The sequence below is a fragment of the Drosophila mauritiana genome, chromosome 3R (assembly GCF_004382145.1).
Source record: "Drosophila mauritiana strain mau12 chromosome 3R, ASM438214v1, whole genome shotgun sequence".
Classification (NCBI taxonomy): Eukaryota; Metazoa; Arthropoda; class Insecta; order Diptera; family Drosophilidae; genus Drosophila; species Drosophila mauritiana.
In genome coordinates, this window is record NC_046670.1 from 19,575,156 (window position 1) to 19,600,981 (window position 25,826).

The 25,826-nt window shown below is 44.3% G+C and overlaps 1 protein-coding gene across 5 annotated transcripts; it reads right to left on the reverse strand.

Annotated features, from left to right (window-relative positions):
• Positions 1-94: 94 nt before the first annotated feature.
• On the reverse strand, positions 95-19,147 carry LOC117142452 (regulator of G-protein signaling loco). Of its 5 annotated transcripts, none has more exons than XM_033306422.1 (5): positions 18,804-19,147; positions 16,588-18,734; positions 2,155-2,937; positions 954-2,094; positions 95-887 (listed from the first exon to the last, which is right to left on the reverse strand). In XM_033306422.1, exons 2-5 carry the CDS (start codon positions 18,724-18,726, stop codon positions 325-327), a joined length of 4,626 nt encoding a protein of 1,541 aa, XP_033162313.1. In that variant the 5' UTR covers positions 18,727-18,734; positions 18,804-19,147; the 3' UTR covers positions 95-324. The 5 variants fall into 5 exon arrangements, with proteins under 5 accessions (XP_033162313.1, XP_033162314.1, XP_033162316.1 ...); XM_033306423.1 differs by lacking the exons at positions 16,588-18,734; positions 18,804-19,147 and adding exons at positions 9,432-10,482; positions 12,775-12,904; XM_033306425.1 differs by lacking the exons at positions 16,588-18,734; positions 18,804-19,147 and adding an exon at positions 15,431-15,557.
• Between the last annotated feature and the right edge of the window lie 6,679 nt (positions 19,148-25,826).

The following is a 25,826-nucleotide window of genomic DNA, read 5'->3' on the forward strand; positions in this document are numbered from 1 at the left end:
TTTTCTTTATTTTTCTTTGCTTATTTGAATCGAAAATGGAAAAGATGAAATTTAAAGCGGAACATATGGAACATATGTTATTCAACATTACGTATACAACTTATTACTTGGATATTTTTATTCAAAATGTAGTAAAGCTAATGCTTATTGTTGCTAGTTATTATAAATACAGGCGATCACTCAGTAGATAACATACAAAAGCTCGTCATGGATTGTTTGGACATTTAGAGAATAGGGAAGAGGATATAAAGAATAAATAAATAGTGCACATATATATACAAGCAAGATCAGTAAAGCCATTTCAAGTACGTGGGCGCACTTATATCACACAAAGCTGCTGCTGGGCTCGTCGAGGTAAGCACACCGCGAGCCCGCCTCCTCCAGAGACTTTCGTCCCAGATCCAGTGGTATTTTGCTCGCAAACGTTCCAGGTTTGGAGGCTTCTTTGGGTGATGTTGGCACCTGTTTGCTGGGGGAGAACTTGTTGCAATAGTTGCCCGTCGGCTGAGCCACGCCCCAATTGGAAGGCTTGATGGGCAGCACCTTTGGCTTGGGCGGCAGCGGTGGCGGCGCTTTTGCGAATTCCGTTTGATCCTGCGTCGCGGCAGGCAAGTCAGTCTCTGGCTCCTGGTCCACCTTCATGGGCGACACCGGCTGTTGGCTACGTGTGATAGAGAGACGTGGCGCCGGCTGTGGAATTTCCGTGGGCGTGGCGGGTACCTTGCTCACGGGACTCAAGCTGGCGCGCACCTTGCGCAGCTTTGATACAGCTGCGCTGAGATTCTCCTTGTTTTTCAGGAAATCAGGCAAGTCGAAGTTAATTTCGGTGCCACGCTGATCCTCCAGTCGTGCCAGCTGTGCTCGCTTTAGGCCCTCGAGTAGTTCATCTGCAAATTGGATAAGTAATAAGTTAGTTTGGCATTCTTTGGGGGAGGCACGTCAAGGCTACCCACCTTGGTGCTCGGCTACTCGCTCCGTCACCTGCAGCTTCACACCCGCTTTTAGCTTGGCTATAATTGGCTTCTTGGGATCCGCGACTGCTTGAGTCGTCGCTGCCTCCTCGGATTGTTGGCTGCTGCTAGTGGACTTTTTCTTGAGCTTGGGCAGCTTGCTAGCCGGAATGTTGCCGCCATCGCGCTGCTGACGCCGCATGCGTTCAAAGAGCGATGATGTCTCCGAGGGCGCCTCGTGGGACTTCATGGAGCACAGATCAACGGGCCGCGACTTCTCGCTGGCCGCTGCATCAGCCTTGCTGGCCAGCAGCTCGTTGAACACCTTGTTCGTTAGCTCATCCAACTGACCCTGCGGCAGTGGCTTCATAGGTTTGCTTTGCTTCGGCGGCATGCTACTGCCGCCGCCTACCTGAAAATCCGAATCCAGCATCACGATGCGCAGTCGCTGGCCATCGGCCATGGTAACCGGCTGATTGAGGTCGATTGGCGCTTGAGTATCCCTCATGATCACCCGCACCTGCTCCATCTTGTAGTTGTACTTGCTGAGTATTGGTCGGATCACCTCGTGCAGTTGCTTCTTGGGCTTACTCTTCACCGAGATCACCTTCGGATCGGGCAGGTCCAGCTTGAAAGCCACACGGCGCTCGATTACCACCTCCTTACCGGCCAGGATTTGCGATGGCTGCTGCACATCGATCGACTTGGTGCTGCCCTGGAACACTATGTCATAGTAGGGATACACAAGGTTCCTCTTTTCCAGCAATCGTTCGACCAGTTCTCCCACTGTTTCTCCAGGTCTTGTCTGCACTATGGTGGTGGCTCCATCGGTGAGGATCACCCGGCACAACGAATACACGCTCTCCGTACTGGCTCCTTGTCCGCCAGTGCCTGTGCCCGCATCAAACGAGGACAAAGATGACCTAGAGCTGTGCAGATCACTCAAGGAATTCTGTCCGCAGACAAGCTTGAGTGAGGCACTGGTGAGCGGGGCAGGTTGTGGTACTGGTGGCGCCGGCATCAGCGCGTTCTGCAGGTCAGCCATTATCTCGGTGCGATCGCGGGACTTACTCCGCGTCTTTCTGTGCCAGGGAAGCAGACTTTTTCGTCTTCTATCCTCAGCATTGCTAGCCGATTTTTTGAGCTGTTGGATTATAGGTTCGTCTTAGTAAGGAATGGAGTTATACATGCTTGAATTACTCACCTTGGAGAAGGCACCTAAGTGAAAATTTGTCTTCAGCAGCTCGTCCAGATCCAATCCGCTGTAAGGCAGTGGCTGGTTCTTCTGCTCCGCCTCCACGCAGCTTTTGTACAAGTCCGAACGAATGAAACGCTGATAGCTATCAAACTTCATCAGGTTGAAAATCTGCTTCTGTGCCGGCGCAAAGATGTCCGGAGCGGCACCGGCCAGCTTCTCCTCCGTAAGGCTGCGTGCCTGCGAGTCCACGTTGACGGGATCACTGCTGCTGTTGGCCAAATGCTTGCCAAAGATCTCGCGGGCCTGAGCCACTCGATCCGCCTCAGATTCCAGCAGACGATAACGTTCGCAGGCGGTCCAGAAGTAGATGTTTTCCGCGGAGAACTCCTTCTTGAGAAACTCCGAGAACGTCTGCATGCCGGCGGCATCCTGCAGCATCCGTTCAAAGGAGCCGGCCCAACTGCTGGGACAGCCGTGGTCTTGGGCCGCATCCTCTGCAGCAACGGACGCGGTAATGGCGGAGGGTGGTGCAGGCGTGGTCAGTACCTTGGGTACCTGCAGCAGACTGAGCTGGTGCTGGCTGCGCGACGACTTCAGATCCGAGTCCAGCATTAGCGTCTTGATGTACATATCGTTGTCGGAGGCATTCATCGAGGCAGTGCGTCTCACGGGCGACGACTGTCCTAGCTGCTGCTGCTCTTTGGCCACCTTGTCAGAGCGGGGTGTGCGGAAGGAAGACTGTCCCCAGGCTCGGCGGAAGGGCGAGGCATTGGCGGGCAGAGCGCGGTTCTGAAAGAGTCACAAAAAGATAAGGAATTATAGCGATGTGTAATGATGGACTTAAACTGACAGAAACTAAACTTTTGTGCCTTTTAGTCCCTTTGCTTGTTTATTAGATGAAATGTGGGCAGTCTGTGGAGTTGTGTAAAATTAAGATAGAAAATAGCATATTCATGCAACCCTTTAGTTTTCAATTAAACTTGTAGCAAGGAAGTACAAAGAAGACATCGATTCATGGCCCATTCACAAGTACAAATTGCGGGCATCCAGAGGAGACTGTCATTATCATGGTCAGACGGGCACGATAAACTTTTGAACTCCTCAAATCAACTCATAAATTTGTTTGTGTGACGCATCGTGTTGCTGGTGCCCCTCCGAAAACTATCTTTTCCAATTGTATGTTAAGAAATTCTGGAGTGGTTCCATGCGAGTTGCTTCGAGTCGGATTCCTCCCTATGCTGCTGCTGCTGATGATGATGATGATGATGGTGGTATGGTGCCCATTCCATCTACTTACTGCACTTGGAGCGCTACGATAATCGCTGCTCAAGCAGGCAGACCGGGAATATCTAGTCGCCGCATAGTGGTCATTGTATTTGTGCATTTCCCACCGACTTTTCGTTTAACGACAGCTTTTGTGCGCCATCCCCTTATGGCGAGAGATTAATGAATTCCACTCCTAAGCCCATCATTCTATTCAGATCTCGAGTTTCGCAGAAACCATAACTCACTCCCAGCTAAACTCAAAAAAGATACATACAACGCAACATTTGTTTTGTCGACTAACGCTGATTGTTAAAGATAAAAGAGAAATTTTCAACATTTCCGGTTGGTTTCAATTTTGCTCTCTCACAGTTCGATCTTAAAAGGGGAAAAGCAATTGTTGTTCATTTTTGTTCATTAATAGAAACCAATTTGTATCGAGCTGGGCAAGCTCGTTTATACAATTTGTAAATTGGTTCGACACACGCTACCAATTGTGCAGATTGAGATGAAATGGCTTTTGTGTTGTCAAGGGAAAAACTCCTATCAATATTCTTACGTATATTTTTACAAATACGATATTATTGCATATTCATTGCAATTTCATCATATCAAGAAACAACTCTTGTGACGCCATAACTCATAAATGTATATGTACATGTATATACAATGCAGAAAAGATATGGCTTTATCGAATAAAGTATATGGGTCAAAACTCGAAAAACGGCACTTAAACTACTTAAGCTGCACTTGAGTTTGATTTTGTTATTTTTTTTTTTCTTGAAATGGGGCCTGAAATTCGAGAAAACAAGCTGACAGATTCAGATTCAGCGGGCAAAAGCTCAGAGAGGAGCATAAATCAACGCTGATTGCCAAACAATAGGCGACTACTAAAAGGGGGCTGATGGGTGTGTAGAGGCTTTGACGTCGCTAAGTAGGAAGTGAGCAATTTGCCAAAGAAAACAATTAAAATAAATAAACGACGGCTAATTCACAGATTGTCGACTTTGAGCTGCAAAATGCGAAATCGAATGGAAACAAAGACGAGCCAACCGAATTTAGCAACAGTGATTCGTGCAAGAATGGGCAGCAATTAGTGGTTGGGACCCACTAAGAAATCCCACAGCAAATATACAAAATACACCGAAAGAAACACGAAACAACACTTGCAATCTCCATTCCGTTCCGTTCACTGGTCAAAAAAGGGAGGGGGCGGACCGGAGCATATTGCTCCGCTTCAGTGGACACTGACTTGGACATTTTCCGGTGCCGCCATGGTGGGTACGTTCACATCCACATTCCCATTTACATGGCCATCCCTCTCGCGGGCTGTCTCCACATATTAAACTCATCATTGGACACTGAGAGAATTTTTCAATCAATTGAATTACTCTTTATACCTCTAATGCTTGCTCTGGTATAATTAATATGCTTTGCATGACATAATATATTAATAATAATAATAATAATTATATAAGTGGCCGCAATTTTCTCGCAGTGCACTTATAGACTCGGTTCAACTCTCCAGCTTGGCTTCATCTTTATATCGCTCTCTTGAAAAACGAGTGCCAAGTCATTGGGCTGAGTTTGCATTTCAACGGCTGAAGACAAACAAAGTCCCACGAGTGAATTATCCGCAATGGCTTTCGGCTCGGGTTACCACTCCTCGTTGGTGGCTGGCCACAATATAATTTCTCTATACATATGCACACCCGATCCCATTCGCGATCCGCAACTCTGCAACAACCTGTCGCCTTCTGGGGTGGCACTTAATTAGCAGGGCGTCGGTAATTGGAGTTTGGAGAGCCGTTGGATCGATCAACCGCAATGGTCTGCTGGACATGATGGAAAATTGAGATCCATCGAAGGGTTTCTTTGGGGCCTAAAGCCATACCGTCGTTCGTAATCTCGGAACTACAGACACTTGAGAATATCACGTAGTCTCGTTCGAGGAACCCACACTCGTTGTATGTGGCACCCCACCAGATGTTTCAAGCAAATATCACGCATATTGGTTCATTGGAAATACTATTCGGGCGATAATAAACAGGGCGGGCAAATAAGTTATCACGTATGACGAACTGCGTTTTGGGGGTCCCTTTGAAGAAATCAAATATTTGACGGTGTCTAGAAGTTCCCCGAAGTGTGCCAGAAATTCTGGGAATTTATGACAAATCATAAGTATTATTTGCATGCATACAGCTGCGGTCAAATTAATGGCCCATCCAGATGTCATCAATAAATAGCATGAATGTACGAATGTATGCGGTATCTTTTGAAATATCATGGAAATATCTTATTTATTGAGAAACTAATTGCTAAAGGAACTACGCTTTGAACTTTTAAGAATGGATGCCATAAGTTGCCTCATCTGTTCTTTAAATTGTTATAAGGAAATTGTAAATATTTATCCAAATTAGACTTAATAGGAGTACAAAGAGGTAAAGTGGTAATATATTTATGAACCCTATTGTATTCGTGAGTGTACTCCACACTCCCTATAAAGCCAACAATGAAAACGAATCTTATCTGGCGAAAGGCCTGCGTTTCAAAATAAAGCGAAAAGAGGGCGGATTGGGGGTGGCTCATGCGGAGAAAGAGGGGGAGATAGGGGAAGAGGAATAGAAATAGAGACAGCGAGACTCGTTAGAATTGCAAATGATCAACTAACCATAGGCGTTGATAAACCAGAACGAACCTTCGGATTCTCTGGATTTCTTATGCTATGGCGGCTTTACGACTGAATTTCTTTAAAAATTTTGCGGTATTCCAGGTGACAAGGTGTGTGTGCTGGTGTGAGTGCGTGGGCAATACAATGGCAGAAAGCGAAAACGTGACGCTTTTGTCAATTGGCTTTTTCTACACTTTCGCACTGGAATTCACAACGCGGCACTGCACTGCACTCTTTGGACTTTATGTAATTGCTTTATTTCACTTGGAAGTACTTGTATCTTTCGGAAAAATGGAAGCCGCGCCGAGAGCCGCGAACCCGTCGATTCAAACGCAAAAGTATCTGTGAAGTTGTCGAGGTTTAACTGGCAGCAATGTTAAGTTTCGAGATTGCAGCAACAGAAATGTTAAGAGCTGAATGTTAAGGAGAGTGCAGAGAGAGAGACTGAGTGATAGAGAAAATATTATTAATTAATATTAACTACCTCGATCGGAAGTTATGTACAATTTTAATTGCAATGAATGCACAGTGAAGTTAGTGCTAAGATAAAATTGCAAATCTTATATTTTAAATATCTTTTCAGCGAGAAAGAGAGAGCGCCAAAGAGAGTGATCTTTTGAACAGCTGCTTTAACAGTTTAGGGGAGGCAACAAAAACTGGATTTCGAAATTCGAATTCAACTGCTTACTCATTTTCAATGGGAATGAGAATGCCTTTTGTTGTTTCTTTTTCTTTTTTGGTGGCTGCTTCGTACGTTGCTCTTTGTTGTTAGTATTGTTATTGCTTTTGCCTATTTGCCTGACACCGGCTGCTGGAAATTGCTTTTGTTGTTTGCTTTGCTGCTTATGAATGAATCGCACACGACATACATACAAGTTTGCACAGCTTGTAGTGGGTGTGCTCGCTCTCAGTCTGTCTCTGTCGCACGCCCCAAGTGACGCACATTTTTGTTGATTTCCCTTAATTAAATGTGGCTTTTTTAGCCTTTTGGCCAATTAATTAAGTTGCTTAGCGCATTTTGGCCGCATTTTACACGGCATATATGTAATGCCCATTTAAGTATGCAATGCTTAATGAGGCAACCACATTTGTAGTTTTGCGAAAAACATGCCGACGAGTAAATAAATTGCTCTAAAAATAGCCAAAACACGCTGGCAAATAAATTAAGCGATCCGATCCCACCCCCTTCCACCTTTCCATCCTTCCAGTGGTCTAAACAAAGAGAGCCCCAGACAACAATTGGAATAATTAAAATGCCAAGCAAAGGCAACTGGAATGCGGGCGGCCGCTGCTTTGTTGTTGTGCATTTGGTTGATAAATTAAGCAATTTGCAGATATACAAAAGTGAGGATCAACGAAGGAGGTGAGGGGGGCTGCGGAGCCGAAAATGAACGCGTGGAAGTCGACCCCCCATCAGCGTTCAATTTCCAGATCATGTGAGCCCTGGAAAATTATTTCATTTTTCCTTTTCGCCGCTTGTGCGTTTTTTGTCTATAATTTCACAGTTATTTATGATTTGTTTAGCTAATGGCCAGTGGGCAAAAAAATAAAGGGAACTATAATTTTCCGCATTTTACGCACTTCGCTCTGGTTTTCATCTGCGTTTTTGTGCGTGAATGAGCCAATTCCAGCCAATCCCATCTGTTCCGTTCCCAAATCCTCAATTGCAACAACAAGCATCGTTTTACATTTGTGAATTACAGTGAAGCTTCTAAATGAACATTTTTCAATTTTATAGAAATTGATATTTATTTAAATTTTCAAAGAAACTAAATTAATTTTGTGAATAGGTGTGTATACACCGAAAATAAAAATTAAAAACTGGAAAGTAAGTTTATTTATTTTTCCATTTTCAATTGATTCAAATTTTCCAGTTACGGTAGGTTCGCCTGTATCACTTTTTTGAACAATTGTGCACATTAAATTAAATATCCGGCATGCTGCTTGTTTTTCCTGCTTCTTTTTGTTTGCGTTAATTTTATGGAAGATAATGCGGGTCATATGCGTTCTGTTCAGAAAACTCCAGGCGGAAGATACATATACAATATGTATTTAAAAGTTAAGTACAGGAATCGTATGTGGATGGAATTTTTACAATGCCCAGCAGACGGCGATTAACGACTTTTATGCGTACGAAAGTGTGGGCAATGCGATGGGAATATTTACTTAATTTCTTTATTGATCAATGGAAATGGTTAATATCGGCGTGGGCTATTTCCCCACTTGGCAACCGAGGTACCAAGTGATGACCCATGAGCACCATTGAAAAGTGAAATGCGGCACGCGACGCCCATGCAAATGTGATAATTAGAAAGTCATTATGGCTGGCAATCGTTGGCCCGATTTGGAATTAGATGGGGACATCTTCGCTTGAGGTGACACATTGCATACACATGGGAAAAGTACTTCCTAAAGGGGAAATCTAGGCAGTAAAAGTGAATCTAATCACTTCAAACCACGAACAATTAAGATTATTATTACCTCGTATATCAAAAATTAACCAAAGAACTAAAATATAAAATCCCACCTATACATCTATTGATTCTACGTCTTGAATTCTCTTCCTTATTTCCAACCCTGAATCTGCGCAGAATTTAATGCTGATCGATTTGTGGCATTACAAACAACTTATTTATATAGGCCAATAAACTATTACTAAATGGCGTAATCCAATTTGGCGTACATATAGAATGCAACGCAGGGTAAACACCACAAAACTGACGGGTTCAAAGATCATTCGGGGATCACTCTTTGGCTGGGGGGATTCGCTGGAAGCCAGGTGCCGCCATACGGACAACCATCAACGGATTTTACGGACACGCATTAATGGCCATTGATTGACGACGACTCGGGCGTAAATAAACAGCTTCCAGTGAAAAAATTATGAAGAGTTTTTGGCGTAAACAAATTTGGAACTAAAATCATATCGGAACGGAATCGAATCGAAACGAAACGAGGCGAATCACATTGGCACCAGCTGGCGAAGTACACTCAACAAAAATAATAGGATTCTCGTGAAATAAAAATGTATTTTAATTTTCATTTTTTAATGGGTATTCTAAAATCGTTTACTTTTGACACCATTTTTGTTCTTATCGATATTGAAAATGTATAAATTGAAATAAAGTTGGAATTTTTTGAATATATTTTATATCTAAACTTAAGTGTAGTAAAATAGGCATTCAAAATTGCTTTTATCTTATCTATTCAGTCTTGACCAACTACTTGAATTGCAGTCTTATTATTGACGCTTAGATAATAGATTTTAATAATTTCGTAAATATTGTTGAGTGTACTCCCAGGCGATTAATCCCACTTGGGATGTGAATGGAATCTAGAAGTGACTCACTCGCATGACGTTGGTGGTGTCGCGCAGCGGCGGCGGCTTGCTGAAGTCCATCTGCTGCACTGCATCCGGATCGCTGAGGGATCTGCGCAGCGTGGTCACCGATGCGCGCTTGGAGTGAAAGGAGCCGCGCAGAAAGCGAGCAAACTCGCAGGCGGCATTCTTTCCCACCCGACAAACTGCCCGTGGCGGCGTGACCTTGAAGCTGGGCAGGAGTGGAGCGTGCATCTCGAAGGAGGAGTCCGGGGAGAGATTGCGGCTATTGGAGCTGCCCGACTGCGAAGTGAGATTGGAGCTGGCCGAGCTGATGCCGTCATCGTGCTCCTCCTCATCCTCGGAGCTGGTGGGTACTTCTCCGCCAGATGTTGCCAGTGGACTACAGCCCAGTTGCTCCTCCACCCGATCCCTGGTCACTCTGATCAGCACTGGGGAATCGGCGCGGTTATCCTCCACCTCTGGCTCACTCAGTTTCCGGCTGCCACTCCGTCTTTTGGTGGCCGAACTGAAGAACTGCAGCACGCGGGAGGCACTGCGGCAACTACGGCGCTCCGCCTGGACACGTGCCATGGCCATGGGTGGTGGCATCAGGTCCTCTGCCTCTGCGCATTTCCTGGGCAATGGATTCACCAACGCTTGCTCCTCCTGCACGGTCTCCGGTGGCATTGTTATTTGCGGTGAGGCACTGCGTCTGCCACTGGCACTTTGATAGAACTCCTTGGCCTTGCGGCATATGTACGGTGAGCTAATCTTGGACTTGACCTTCGGTGTGCTGGCCTGTCGCTCCTCGAAGTCCTGCACAAACCGGGTCAACTGTTCGCGATCTAGCTCCGTGAGGCAGCGATGCCTGACATGTTTCGGCGTGGAACCTGCCGAGGATCCAGGATGAATCCTCTTGATCTCGAAGCTGCTGTCAAAGGTGCCGGAATCATTCAGTTGGCTCAGCGACTGGACAAACCGCTCCACCATGCTGGCGATGCTATCCTGGTTCCTTGCGATGGGTATTCTGGAGCAACTGCCTCGAGGGGTGTTTGTATTGTTCATGACGCGCACTTGCCTAAATGGGTGCAATTCAATTTGATTATTACTTGCACTTTAAAAGCTTGTGGCAATTAAAACGCAAAGTTTTTCTTTTTGTGGGTGGGGGTAGGGAGATGGTACTCCCAAATTGTTTCGATTTTAGCCACGTTCGCGCTGCTCGACTGTTCGCGTACGACTGAATTTCCCCGGCCAACTGGCCAGCCGCCAAAGGTAAACTTTTCACGCAAGTGGGGAAAAGCTATGCAAATTTCGAGAACGTACGTAGCTCTCTGGGACGCCTGCGCCCTCGAGACCGACCGCAGACATGCGACTTCTTCAAATGTTGAGTAAGCACTTTTTTTATGGACTCTCCACGCTGTTTACTGCTTTCTTCAGACGTGCGATTCGCATGTGGAATACCTAAAGACTGACGGAAATTGTCACTGGTCGATGTATGTATCTGGCTGTGAATCCAGTGGATCCAGTAGTGGTGGGTGCGTCACCCATGTGGGCCCATAAGGAGATGCCAGTGGGTTTACGCAATCGAAGAGTGTGCGTTTATATAGACTACTATACTTCGAACCTTATAATCCAAACAAAAGTTATAAAGAAAGAAAAATGTTTTTATTATGTTTATGGCCCGAATATATAGAACACAACTTATGTGGCGCCCACAAAGAGCACTCTTTACGTGCCTTCCTCTATCAGGCATCTGGCGATACTAACCTGACTAAAGTCAACAACAAGCCTCCTTATCAATATTCGGGTATCAAAATAGCTTCGAAATTCCCGTGTAAACAGCAGAAAGAAAAGTGTGACTGCGCAATATGAGCCAAGAACTTAATAGCTCTGACCCAAATGGCTAAAAAAATATATGTATCAGCAAAGACACACGAGTATCGTCGTGACCACTCTAATCTTTTGAAGTTCCTGAGGGAACACTTCGATTCCAGTTCAAAATGGAATCCAGAGCAATAATAAATGGTAATAAGGTGTTCCTAGAACTTTCAAGCTGTCGCATACAAGTGAATTTCGATTGGTAAAGCAATTTATACATATTTTCATGAATGAATAAGGTTCTAATCTTGATTTGGGCTGCATCGCCTGACTTGGAAAGCCATCATATGTTCCATAGAAAAATAACGCGTGACTAAGTGAATTCGAATGGATTTCCAGTGACGACAATAGATCAAAGTGATTTCGCGTACTGCGTTTCATTGTTCATGTGACATCATTTGGAGCTGAGAGCGGAATGCTTCGCCATGGTGATCAGTGATTATAATGATCGCCTTTTGGCGAAATTTCGGGGAAATTCCGCAGGAATCACGGGCTGTGTAATAAATCTGCAAAGCTGTCTGGGGCTATTCCATTGAATAGGTCAGAATCGGAATATTGGCCCCCATCTGACTATATTTTTTTTGAATTTTTTGGCATTTAAGTGGAAGCAGAAGGCTGGCGGAGATCTGTTGGATTTTTCACTACTCGTATTCGATTTTTAAGTGGAATCATTTTTGGCGTGAATTACCCTGTGCGTTTACACCGAAGGCAAATAAATGAGGAATTCGTGGGCGATGAATTTGCGATGAACAGTCGAGCGGCAGGCGATTAATTCTGAATAAAACTTTGCGTTTTTTTTTATTGCACACTTTGGTATTTGGATAATTTAATTTTCCATCATATTTTCCGTTACTTGTTCTTGAAGTGTTCGTAGAAAAGTTTATAAAAACATTAACGCACACCCACTGGCTATTAATTGTGGAAAAATGTCTTGGGGGAAATACCACGCACAATCATAATTTGAAGTCGCTAGCGACTTGCGCGCGTTTCGTAGGCGGCTTAATGGTTTCTACGCGGTTTTTAGCTATGACGTCGATTGGGGATTTCATTTGTTTGATTACATTGCACACATATCAAGGCAATAAAATGGAATGTTTTCAAGCAGTGGAATTCGCAGAGATTATGAATCGCAGAAAATATTTACATTTCTTTTTTTTTCCATTTGTTTTGTGTTTTCCCCCCCTTAAGTTGTATATTATTTAGCACATTCTATTTTGGGGGCCAAAAACACACAGAAAACAGGCCACAAGCAAAAGTTCAATTGACTGGTTGTTTTTATTTATTCAGCCAATATTTGATGCCAGTGCGAGATTTTATTTTTGGCTGCCGATGAATGATTTATCAATAGGTTTTCGGGTCCAAGGTAATTAACAGATATTTCTTTTAAGTCTTTCATTAAAAAAAAAAAAATGTTGTATTAAGTGATTAATAAAGTTGGAATTTCCGGTTGTCTGTTTTTATAAGTTATCAAATGCGGTTTACTTCGACGTACACTTTTTTATTGCGGGTGCCAGTTAATTGGCCCAGTTTACAATGTAACTTTAAACTTATTGAGTTTTTTTTAATTTGAGTTTTGGTTTCCACTTTGTAACCAAATAAATGCGTTGTGATCGAATGAACTGCGCTCGTTGACTGACTCAGGGTTTCTGAACGATGTGCGACGTTTAGGTCGCTGTTAACCTGGCTCAAATGCGAAAGCAACAACAACATGTTGCCCATGGCAGCAAGCAGGTGAAACAGCAACAACGCAGCTGTTCGCACGCCGCCGAGGGAGCGAGCGAGAGAAAGAGAGCGCATGCGCGCGCGTTTTTTTTTAAACGCGGGGCGGTTTACAAGCGGTTTCGTCCGCTTTCGCCGTTCTAGCTATTTGTTGTTGTTGTTGTTGTTGTTCTCTTGTCGATCGGTGGTTAGTCACATAAACCTGAGCACATAGTAACTACCAACATCGGGGTGGAAATCGAGCGGCGGAGTCAGGTGTTTTCCACTTGCACTTGGCTAAATGCAATTTTATAGCGATTTTACACATAGCACACATCATAGCACACATCTTTCCCAAAGATGTGACTATGAAAACAAGTTATGGTGTAGAAGTTAGCAATGTCTAGCTTTGAGTCAGACCATGCTAAGAGCCTACTCTTAAAATTTGAACGATTAAAACTAAAATCGTAAGCTTATAATTATAATAATTAAAGGTTTACGACGTCATAAAAGCCGAAGAAAGCGAATATTCCATGTCGAGTGGAAACGTTTCAGACTTATGACCAAAAAATGTATGGCCTTTTAAAACAATATTTATTGTTATGTATATATCTGCTGCAATAAAGGTACTTAGCTACTTACACGCTGAAATGCGTTAAAACATTATAAAATTCCAAATAAGAATAACATTATTATATTATATCTTTCTTATAGAGGATAGCAACTATTAGCTTTCTATTTTACGAGATTTACAAGTAATAAGATCGTATTACCATTAAAGGCCAGAACTCGGTTGGGTTTTTTCGGCCAACTGCTTTGGGTCAATTCAATTGGCAGGTTACGTGCCTGGAGCGCAAGGTGTTTATTAATAGCCGCAATTCGGCATTTTGCCATTTCTGACGTACTTCGGAACGCTCTTATTTTCGCTGCTATCAAAATATGGGGGCACAAAAAAACAATAGCTCACACATACAGTCCGTTATTGTTGGATCAGCCAAATAATATGCATTTTAAAAATAAACATTTTGTTTGTCATTTTCATTTCCATTTGTATGTTTGGCCTTTGGCATTTGGGATTGAGTGCCAGCCGCCAGTCAAGCTGATAAGACCCATGATCACATGCAAACAACTTTAGGCAATAATTTGCAGCGAAAATTACACGACTGACGTATCTGATAGATACATTTGGCTATCTAGCTCAGAGGTTTTCCATTCCCACAGCCGTCAGCTGGTAAATACGTTATGAATTCGCTGGGCCTTGGTAATAGAACTCAAATTCAAAGGCCGAATCGTGGTTAATTGTGGCTTGGAACTTAAATTACCCAGCAAAATAGTAACGAAATCAACCTGCCAAGAGTCAAGAGTTCACTTCCCATGACGATCCATCCAGGCCAGGAAGGAAGCAAAGTAACGTTCATTTAGCGGGTCACCCCGACTCCTTTCCTTTTTCCCCCCTCTACATCCTATAGCACGAGGGTTGTTTTCTTTTGCACCTGTGACGGCATGTGCCACTCCACCTTTTTCGTAGGGAAACCACACGGCTTACCGCCAAAATGCCGTCAGACCAGAGTCAACCTGTTGGAACACCCGGCCAACTTAGATATATCCAGTGCCCGATTGCGTGTCTATATGGTTTAAAAATAAGTCACAAAAGTGCACTTGACATGCTTGCTCAGTAGTGCCCAGCTGGCTATCGTTCCCTCGAAATCTTTAAAATACAACCAAGAGTTGTTGTAGCTTAGAAACTACCGAAATTAAATTAATGTAATTTGCGTCCATTAGCATTTCAAAAGTACACATCAATGTTTTATCAGTTAGAGAAATGATGGATGAGTTTACTAAGTGCTGCATCAACATTTTGATAAAGACATGTGTGATTTGATTATCTAAGTGCTAATATTTGGATGTTTCAGATGCCAGACTTTATATGTATAATGTTCTTAATTTATGATAGTAGACAGTCTATTTAAACAGAGCACATGAATTCAAACACACACTCAAGGTAATAATAGTTACCACCTTACCAGGTGTCACAGCTTTATGGAACGGCAAACAAAAAGAAGCACTGTTTGCTGATTGCGACTATGAGAAAAGAAATAGAGCATTCTATATCAAAGGCGTAAGAACGTGCTGAAATGAGCAAACAAGCAGATTACTAATTCCAAACGACACATAGTGATTTGCTTTAGTCATTTTTTAGGGCGACTGGGAATAGAGAATTTCGTGATTTAAAGGGGTGAATCGTACACAACTTTCAGTCAGGCATAAAACTAAGTAAATATTGTTTGTAAATTTATTCCACGAGCAATACCAAACCTATGCCTAATTACTGACTTGTGCATAATTAGAGTTAGATCCCACTGTATTTTTTGAGAAGGGCGCATCATCGATCAAGTGGGCGGCACCGATAAGTGTGAGATATATCCTCAAATCACATATTGTCAGCTTACCTCCATCTCCTTCTCCTCGGAGTACAGGCCACAAACGAGTTCTCGAAATGACATTTTTGCATCGAGATGATGACTTTTGTTGTTTGCCTGTGCAAAACAATTGCACTTGCAATTTGTACACGTTGTTTCTTCCCTTTTTTTCTTTTTGCTTTTTGTTCTTGCTTTATCGTAATGAGAATTTATTTATATTTATTTCAGTCACAACTGCTGACGAAGCTCCTTGAACTGGCGTTGAACTTTTTATGGAGCAACTTTTTCGCAGACGGCTATATTATTTATATTTCCATTTTAATATGTCCACATCATGTACTATGTATTTAGTGCAAAACAAATACACGAGGGAACAGCACTGCACAGCGAGACGAAAGTGAAACCGCCGCAAACGGACGACCGAATCGCACAAAAATCGTACAAAAAATCGCGTGTTGTCAAATCGAAAATCAAACTAAATTACGAATACCCGATGTGAATTCTGCGGAGGATTGGGTGGAGGGGGGCGATCGGAGGAGCGAAAAGGTCAGTCGACGTCGACGCCATTAATTGCTTTAGATTGAATTAAGCTCGAGGCAGAGGAATCGACGGCGGAGGCAGCCGCTCGGGATGGAGCTCCACTGGTGATCGGCTTCAGTCGTGACCTACGCCCATGACGTCATTGGGTTCGGAGCACTTTATTTTTAGCCTGCGATTTCCGCCCTTATCACCCATGACGCGCACGAATCCCCGAATCGCGATAATGCCGATCGGAGCTGCAGTGTAACGGCCTGGCCGTAAATAGTAACTAAAACCCGGCGAAATCCGTACCCGAATCGTAGATAGCGGAACCGTGGCCACCTATTGCCAAAGCCCAACTGTGACTACCAAAACTCCGGGTAAGCGGACAAAGGAACGCCGATATATGGCCCACCAGACCACTAGAGAGAGAGAGCCCCTTATCTGGGAGCCCAGAGAGCAGGAGTGTGGGGCGATAAGCTCCGAGAACGCAGGTAACTTGGAGCGGCGTCCAGGTAAAAAGATTTCTGCCCGCGCACAGGAGCGGTTCACAAATGCCGAGGGTTCGATTGGATATAAAATGTGCTTATGTTTCTATTACAGGTATCCCAATCATTCCCAAAACCCATGATAAATATAGAATAAAGAAAAGGATATGTTCCACTTACCCCCAAATCAGGTTCACTGTTCGTAGCTTCTAAAAGGCAGTGGGAGGACGATGAAGCGGACATGCTCGTCCGATCCTTGTGCGATTTGTGCAGATTCTGCAGGCTGGCCCACGTGTCCATGGTCTGATCCATACATGCATCAGCGACCGACGACTGCACGCTGTCGATGGCTTCGAAGCCCAGCGAATGCCTCGAGCCAGGTTGTCCAAACACCTGGGCACTCAGCTTGTGCGGCGTGGTTGGCGTCTCCAGAGCCAGCGATCGTCGCATCTTGCGAGGCACACACGCTGGATGGGCAAACGTGTGGCCCTCATCGAGCGATGGAGCAGCCGAGTGCAGCGAGATGTCATCCATGGAGGCCACGGCAGCCAAAGTGCGCGGTGAATCGTCGACAAAAAGATTAAGAACATCATCACAGGAGCGGGTGGATGTGAGATTCGTGGCGGGACTCTTGATCAGATTGAAGCTGTCCAGGAGATTGGGTCGACGAAGCGAAGAGCTCGATGGCGGCGATCTTAGCAGGGCGGAATGATCGGGCATAGCCCGTACGGTCAGTCGGTTATCGGGGATACCCACTATGCCCAGTGGACGAGCAGGTGCTGGATAAGTTGGTGGTCCTGCATGTGCCGCCGCCGCTGCTCCTGCTCCTGCAGCTAGGAAGTCCACAACCAGAATGCGATCCGAAATATTCGTACAATCGTTGTTGAAGCCAATGCCCGAATCCGAATTTGAGGTGGTGGTGGAGATCTCGCTGTGGTTCGATGGCTGCGGCGAGTGAGCAGCTGCTCCTGCTCCTCCAGCTGCGCCGACTCCGGCACCCGCCTCATAGTCTGCCTGATGACTTCGACTTGCCGGCGGCAGAATTCGCATGGTATACATGCTCCGCACGAGATTCACCACATATTCCGAGTTGTTGGGGAACTCGAGACACAAATTCGATATAGGATCCCGGGTGCACTGCAGTCGGAACTCGTGGGCCCGCTGCAAGTGCTGTGCATGCTCGATCAGCTTGGTGTCGATGACGAAGACATGGCAGCTGTGCGAGATACTGATGTGTCCAGCAGCTGCTCCGCTGCCAGCACTCGGCTCGTACTCCTCCTCGATCTGTGTGTTGTGCACGGCGCTAGTGACCAGACCAAAGAATCGATTCTCGCTCTCCGACGAGGAGCTCACGAAGTTCAGCCTGGCCGAGGAGTAGGTGGCCAGCACTCCGCCGCCGGAGCTCTGCAGGCTCAAGCTGTCCGGCGTGATGCACATCAGCACAATGGTGGGCTGTCGCTTCTCCTGTCTCAGTTTTCGAATGCAAGATCGAACTGTCTGCAGCTTGGAACTATGAGAAATCTGCTTGGGCATCTCGATGGTTCCCAGATAGCCAACAATAACACGGTACTCCAGTGCAGCACTGCCCACAGCTCGCACCATGGCACTTACATTGGCCACATCCGCTGCTTTGGATAGATTGGCTGTCAGAGGCGGATCCTCCAGAACGGGTTTTAAAGTAGGGTGATCGGGTGATGACTTTGATTTGTGCGGTTCCACTGCCTCCGGTGGGTTTAGCTTCTTTTGTGGAGAGTTGCGCAGTCTGTGCAGTTTGGCTTTGTGGTGTAGAAACCTGGGCTTGTGCCTCAAACTGGCTGCCAGCAGTTGACCCCTCAGCGTGGCATGGGCGTTCTCCTCATCCGAGCTGTCGGAATAATAGTTCTCGGCGATCTGCATGCGAATGCTGCCAAAGGAGTTGCCTATGAGCTGCACCACTGTTTCGTGTGGCAACTTGGAGACATTTAGACCGTTGACCGATATGAGGAAGTCACCGGAACGCAGGCCAGCTTGCTCGGCAGGTGAGCTGCTGATGATGCAAGACAGCCGGCATGGTTGCTGCCCGGAAATGGTGAAACCGAAGCCATTGTAACCACGTCGCACTTCCACGGTGCGGATGCCATTGTAGTTGTAGTTGGGTCGCTTCTTGCGACGTCGCTGATGCTGCTGGCTGTTTGATCCCGAGGGCGTGGTGGAGGCGTTTATGGGGGCGGGCCCAGTATTCGCAGCAGGTGATGCATCCTCTGCTGCAGCTGCTCCCGTTCCCACGGCTGTGGAGCCACTTGCTCCGGTTATGGGCAGAGGCGGATGATGGTGGTGCATGGCGCTTACTGTGTGGAGAAAACGGGTGATGAGGAGTACAAGCCAATCTTAACCCACATCTGGACATTTGTACGCACCTTTCTCATGGATGGAAGCTGCAACCTGGATTTTGGAAATGGAATGCGGTTTCTGTTGCGCCCCTTTTCGGATGATGCCCCTCTCGCTCGCACCTGTGCGTCGCCTATGCCAACTATGTAATCAATGGCACACACACATGCGCACCAATGGCCAGGCGTATTTTGTTGCGCTTTTCTAGGCCTCTATTTAGTTGATAACTAACTCTTCTTTGGGTGCTACCTCATCATCACACGGTTAATAACTCTGTTGTAACTTTATCAGGCATATTTGTAGCTATTAATTGTGTTTAAATCGGTAATTAAAATTGTGTCTACAACGCGCAAGCGTAACTATGAATTAGAGATGTAACACACTAAAGTGTTTACTCGACTATCGATATTACAAACCTTTTGTCAGACATCGATAACTTTGCCACACCAAATTTTTAGTAATTACTGTTAAAGTTAGCAGAATGACAACAGTTTTTAGTTCTCGAGAATATTTAATTTGTTTAATTATTCAAGGCATTGACCATTGACAGCAAAACGATACTTACACATTTGAATTAGATAAAAACAGGGCTGCCAGACTCACTGAAATATATGAAGCAAGCGCTGCCAGACTTGGCTTAAGCGCGTTGCATAGCAAAGAGCTTTTGTCACATAGCGCTGCCGTCAGTTACTTTTCGATTTAAATAAAAGCTCCGAACGCTCGTCCTTTAAAGTCCTTCCGGTGAGCTTACATCTGCGTAGCGTGTTATTTGTGTTTGGCCCACGCCGTTTCAGTTACATTGGGACTTTCAAACGAATTGGTTGAACGCGCGCACCCAGAACCGCTGCGAAAGTGTTGAATTAGTTTTTGAACCCGAAAACAGCAGTTAAATCGCTTGAGTGAAATGTAAAGTGTTATTGGTGAACGGATCGAAGTGTTCGAAGTTGTGACGCTGAAATGTTTGAGGATTATCCGAAGCAGGGCCTGCAGAAGTGACCCAGTCAGCAGCCAGTGTTGAACCAATTGAAATGTTGGCAAGGACATTACGGACAAAGAATTTCGCCAATAGAAAGCAATGGGGGGATGTGGCGGAAACGGAAGTGCCAAATTGAAATGCCATTTAAGCCAGGCGGGCGATTTGCCCGACTTCGTTTACGGCTCATCCGGATTCGTCTGCGTCTGGTCAGGGCACTCAGATTTCTTGCGGGGAATGGGTGCGATGGGTGCTGCGAGTGCGATCCCCAGACGGCACTTGGCGTCGCTCTTGACATTGATTATATTCATAAGGCCAAGTCATAAATTTCAGCCCGACTGTTTACGAGGATTCTACCACCAATCCGCTGTCCCCCATTCCCGATCTCCCCCAAGATGTAGCCAAGTTGCGACTGGAGTGCCAATAAAATCATTAACTGTTGCAGCGCATTAAATTCATGGCCCAGACGATGCTGCCGCGCTATTCAGGCAGCAAGCATTGTCATAAAACCTCGACCCATTCACGCCATATTTCATTTCATCTCCTCAGCTCCTCATCTCCATCCCCATCCCCACACCCAACCATCTACCTCACATCCTAATTGCCGAAGGTCCTGAGTCCCGTGGGCGTGTGAAAAACTATTAAAAGGCCGTTGGGCCGTGCATCGTGAGCCCATAATTAATGGCGACAATGACTTGATCGGCCGATAATTAATTTATCGTCATTTATATTGCCAAACTGACATACTATATACATATATATGTACATACATGGTCACCAAAACGGTTGGCGATCCCACGAGAGCTCGTAAATTGTCCAGAAGTCCAGTCCCTTACTCCACTTTAACTTCTTGGCCAGCGAAAGTTTTCTTTTCAACTAAGCCCAAGCAAGTTTCTATTGTATTATTTTGGCACATGCTTCACCCCCGCTCCCCTCTCACATAGTTTTGGCCACAAATTAGTTTGGCAGTGGATTTTGCTAGCCACTAGGAGATCTCGAGCATTTGCATTCCATACCAACAGACTTTTCGCCTGTTTCGTTCAACTATTTTGCTGCTGAAAGTTGGCAGGAAAAGTTTCTCAATTGCGACGAAGAAATCAATTGGAAATGATTGAAACCTAATTTCCCAAATGGACTGAATACATAAATCAATAAATTATGTCCCTTCGAAGATGGAAATCGACGGAAGCACCTCACTCATTACCGAAAGTTTGATGTATTTAAGGGTTAATAATATCGATCGAACTGATTTTTGATTAATGCCACCATTGTTTGCTAAGTGTTTTGTTATTTGATTATAATTGGTGCTCATGAAAGCATTTCATTGGATCGTATATTAAGGAATAATATTAATATGCAGTAATAAAATGGAGCACTTTGATTGAATTTGTACCATATATGTACAAAAGTGTCAAAGTTCACTGCTCGCTTTTATGTATGTGTGCGTGCTCAAATGGTAAATCTCGCCCATGTCATCAATATTTCAACAAAAAAGTAAATATTTTCGCTTCACTGGATCGCAGTGAACCGTAAAGAGCAGTAAAACTATGCTGATAGCAAGCTTTGTGTCTATGACATCCAGCTCCACCTGGTGAAAATGCGCCATTCTATCCGCTTAGGGATTTAATTCGTAAGCGTCTCGCTGGGAAATTAATAGGAAAATACGCAATTTTCACTGGAATGCCAACTTTCACCCCTGACATCTTAGAATATACTCTTTTTTTGGCATTACTTTTTTGTGGTCCTAAGTCGCCGTCCTTGTCTTGATTTCGGAAATTGTTTTTACCCACATTTCATTTGTTTCCCAAACTTTCTGCAGTGCGCGAGTGCCAAAAAAGCCAAAAACCAAAAAAAAATTGACACAATTTAAACTTTTCTATAAACAAAAGCAATGCAGGGCAGCCAAACAGAAAGGGTTAGCCAAACGAGCCATTTGTTCGCGCTGCTGTTTACTTCCTTTTTGCCCCAAAATTTTCCCCCTTTTTTTGTATATACTCCAGTTTATTACAAAACACACAGAAATGAATGCTGTTGGGGTTTCTGGGTTTCGTTTTTTTTTCTGTTGAAATTTGTCAAAAGGGAAAGGCTGACCGAAAGCGTTTGCTTCGTCCTTTATTTTTCCGCTTTTGGTTACTCAATTTAGTTTAAATTGCGCACATTTGAAACAATTTGCCAACAACAAGCGCCCACACATGCATTTTTTTACAGCAGAATGCATTCAGCGGCTTGGCAGAGATTTATGCAGGCATTTCATAAAGCTGACAACATGGCGTATGATTAATATCGCTGCCTGCTCGCTGGATTGTTATTTTGCTGCATTTAATTAAATCTGCGAGCGATGATTAAGTGCTCAATTTTACTCCAGAAACACGTACATATAAATACGATATTACAAGTACTTACCTAACTTATATATATATATATATATATATTTGCTATTTCTGGGCGCCCGGCTCCTTGACAACTAAGATTAATTGGTATTGCCACTAAAAATATAAACAAGGAGTTCTGAAATTATACCAAGTGCCGCACAAGGACGTTGTTGTATATACTATACTATATGTGGCATGCTCTCAATAAATTTGTGCATTTCACATGACAATGACGTCGCAGGCGCTGCGTTCCGAGAATTCCGACTATATGTATGTATATGGCATATGGGTGTGTTGTTGGCCTGGCTGACATTTCTTGGCCTTTTTTGCCGTGCCATATGTGCGAAAATGCCAACGTTCATTGCAATGCAATTAATGAAGATTGCTGCAGCTGACGCGCAATGTGCATAAATGCAATGTGATGTATGCGAGAATGCCTTTGGCTTATTTTTGGCAATATAATTTGCAATTTATGTTGAATTTAGCAGCCAGACTAAACTCTAGGATAATGATGTTCAAAGACTTACTTAAATTTTAGAATATTCATTGATACACAGAATGAAATGTTATTTTCGAAACCAACCTTTTTGGTTAACCACAAAAATGACAACAATGTAAGCTTCTAAAAATATTATTTGTTTAGTCACTATATTTGCATTTCATAACGACCGGCCTTCGTTTTAATTGATACAAACGCTTTATTTACATACCCTGTTTTTTTTCTGCTCTTCATTTCACTTTCAATTTATATTCATAGGCCAGTGCTGGGTTCTTTTATTTATTTCTGGTTTTTATGCAATATGAATTGCGTACGCCAATTAGAATGACATTTTGCTGTGCCTTTCTTTTGTTTTGTTGCGGTTCGGTTTTAATTACACGCTCTCCCGTTGATACTTTTAATTAACGCTGCTAATTAAAGATGCCAGCTAAGTGAAAAGGTAGTGAAATTCTCGCAATTTCCGGCTTAGATATTAGCAATTTCAAGCAGCTATTTCAGCGAGGAATCGAAGGCAGGAATGAATCCTACCCCCGCCATAACCATTAGTATGATATCCTTGGGGCTTATCGCAGTCTTATTACCTCAATTCGGTTGCTCTGTCTGCTCCACTTTTGTGCTTGATTAATGCCCGGGATGTGCATTGGATTGCGCCCGGGATCTCCGGCGCGGCGGTAAGACAATGGCAGGAAAAGCTGGTAGCGTTGCCCATTGATTTGTGCCACCTGGCTGGGGAAATGGCCACGGTTGCCCAGCGGAGACGCATCGTAAATCATCAATGTGAAACTCGTGCTGGCGGCAGCACTTGCTTTTGCTAACTCTCCCTCAAATCCGAAATTTTCCTACGAATTTTCTACGATTTTTTCCCTGGCCCAATCCGGCGATTACCAACGTAGTGCCTGTAGCGATTTAATGGCTCTCTTTTCTGTTTTGGCAGCAGAAAGTTTCTACGCTGTTCGTTATTGGTAACAATTGGAAAGTTGGCTGACTTTATAGGCAAATTTCGCCAATTCAATGCCAAAAGGTGTTCGAGGGCAAATCATAAAAAGTTTGCTTGCCTTCCTCATCCGCATTTTTATGCTTCTACTTCTACTTCTACTTCTACTTCTTCATCATCATCATCATCAGCAGCAGCAGCATTATTATTATTATTATTATTATTTTTATTATTCTGCTGCTTTTCATACACGTACAACAACGGAAACATTCATTCACGCGAACTAATGAAGTGTCAAAAATGGGCGCCCCGAAAAGTGTGCTACGCTTTTTTCGTTTTAAAAATATTTCGCAGTCGTGTGGGGGGGAGCTAGTGTGTGTGTGTGTGTGAGTGTGTGGGGGGTGTCCTGTGACCTTGGACTGTAACTATGAGCGAGTGCCGACTAAAATAGCTCTATAATGCCGAGGCGGGCGGTCCGTTCATAAGTGTGTGTGTGTTTGTCTGCAAATGTTTGCAGTTGAAGGCAAAGCGCGAGCAAACAAAAAGCGATTCTAATATGGATGGTACTTAAGTTGCGTCCATTTGTATCCCATATGTGTATAAATAAGCAAACCAAACTAACGTAACCCAATCGCCGTCGTGGCAGCAAATCAATTTGTTTTGAACGCGCTTGGCTGCAGCTAAATTACAATTACATGCGGCTGCCTTATTTTTAGTTGCGCTTCCAAATGGCAGGAAAGTCGAACTTAACTGCAGAGTCCTTGTGGCTCAAATTGAACGTAATTGTCTTTGGCTGCCCAATCCCCCAGCTCTCTGGTTTCCTTTGATGTCCTCCGCTCGAATATGTTTCATTCGCCTTGCTTTATTTGGGTTTGCGGTTGATTTGTATATCTATTTGGATTTACGAACTTGTTTTTTGGCTGTGCAGTGAGAGAAATATTAAGATATCTGAAAGTAAGCCAATGAAATATATATATATCATATGATTTAGAGCAGTGTTATAAATTATATATTAAAGGCAAAAAACACTGTAAGCCCAAGAAATAAGTTATTTTTCAGACTTCTTTCTTTCTAGACACTCCTTTTTTTCTGAGTGCACACCTAGTCCTGCCATCGATTTGGTTGAGTAAGCGGCGTTGGATTGGCTCGTAGGGAAATTACATTTGTAGGTCGTTTAGGCTCGACGCCCCCGCCCCCCTTCCCACGCATCGCAGACTTCGCACATGGCCCTGTCAATATTTGGCCAAGTTGAACACCAAACCGCTGAGCGATTGGGAATCCCCCTGCCAGAAGGAAGACCAAAATCTGTACGTCTGTCATTTTTTTGGGGTAGGATGTATGCTGGTACTTACGGCTTTAATGTGGCCCAAAACCGATGCCTGCTCGGGATTTGTTTACTGAAGCGCGAATCTGTTTTATTTTTTGCTGTCGTGGGACTTGTTTTTTTTCTCTTTTTTGCCCCCGCCCAATCCGGTTTATCTATCTCACGTGCTCGCAGGATATTTGCCTTTGAGGGGATTTCCCAATCATTTTTTTGTTCCTTTCTGCCCGGGAAAAGGACTAGTTGCCGTGCTGCGCTCGCCAATTTGCTCCAGCTCAAGCTTTTGCTCCGCCGACAATGCCAATCATCACGCATACGCCGTGTGGCCATTTCGTACCGCTCCCAGAATAACGAGCTACTGCCGTCCAGTTGATCCATGGCCATATTGTTATACGGTATTTAGCATAAACGACCATTTGGTTGATTTTCACTCGGGGTGTGTACTTTATGGCCAGGGTTTGTATAAATTTAATTACAAAATGCAATTTATGTCGGGTAGCCCAGTCAAGTGAAGTGTCTGGAAATTGAGTTTTCGACTGCCAATCAGTTTTTATTGAAAATTGCACAACTTCAGAACGAACACTGTATCTTGCTTGCCTGCTTGCTATCTAATTTAACAATTATGCTAACGCAGGCCAAAATGGAAATTTCGTGTTTGTGTTTGCCTTTGCCAATTCTCTATTGGCAGTGGAGCGCCTCGCTTGAAGGGTTCAAGTGAAGCATTAATTGTGTTTATCTCAAATTCCATTTGCAAATTGCCTTTTGCGGCTGTTTCAATTAGTCTGTCAATTAACACTTTTGACAGAGGGCCCAAAAGGATAAGCAACTTGGTGAGTTTAACCCGAAATTAGCTGGCGTTCATCAATCGTCTAATCACTTGAGACCAGAAGCCACAGAGTAATTGGTCACTTGCTGGTGGTTAAGTGCCCAGTGCCAAGACCTTTGACCCAACC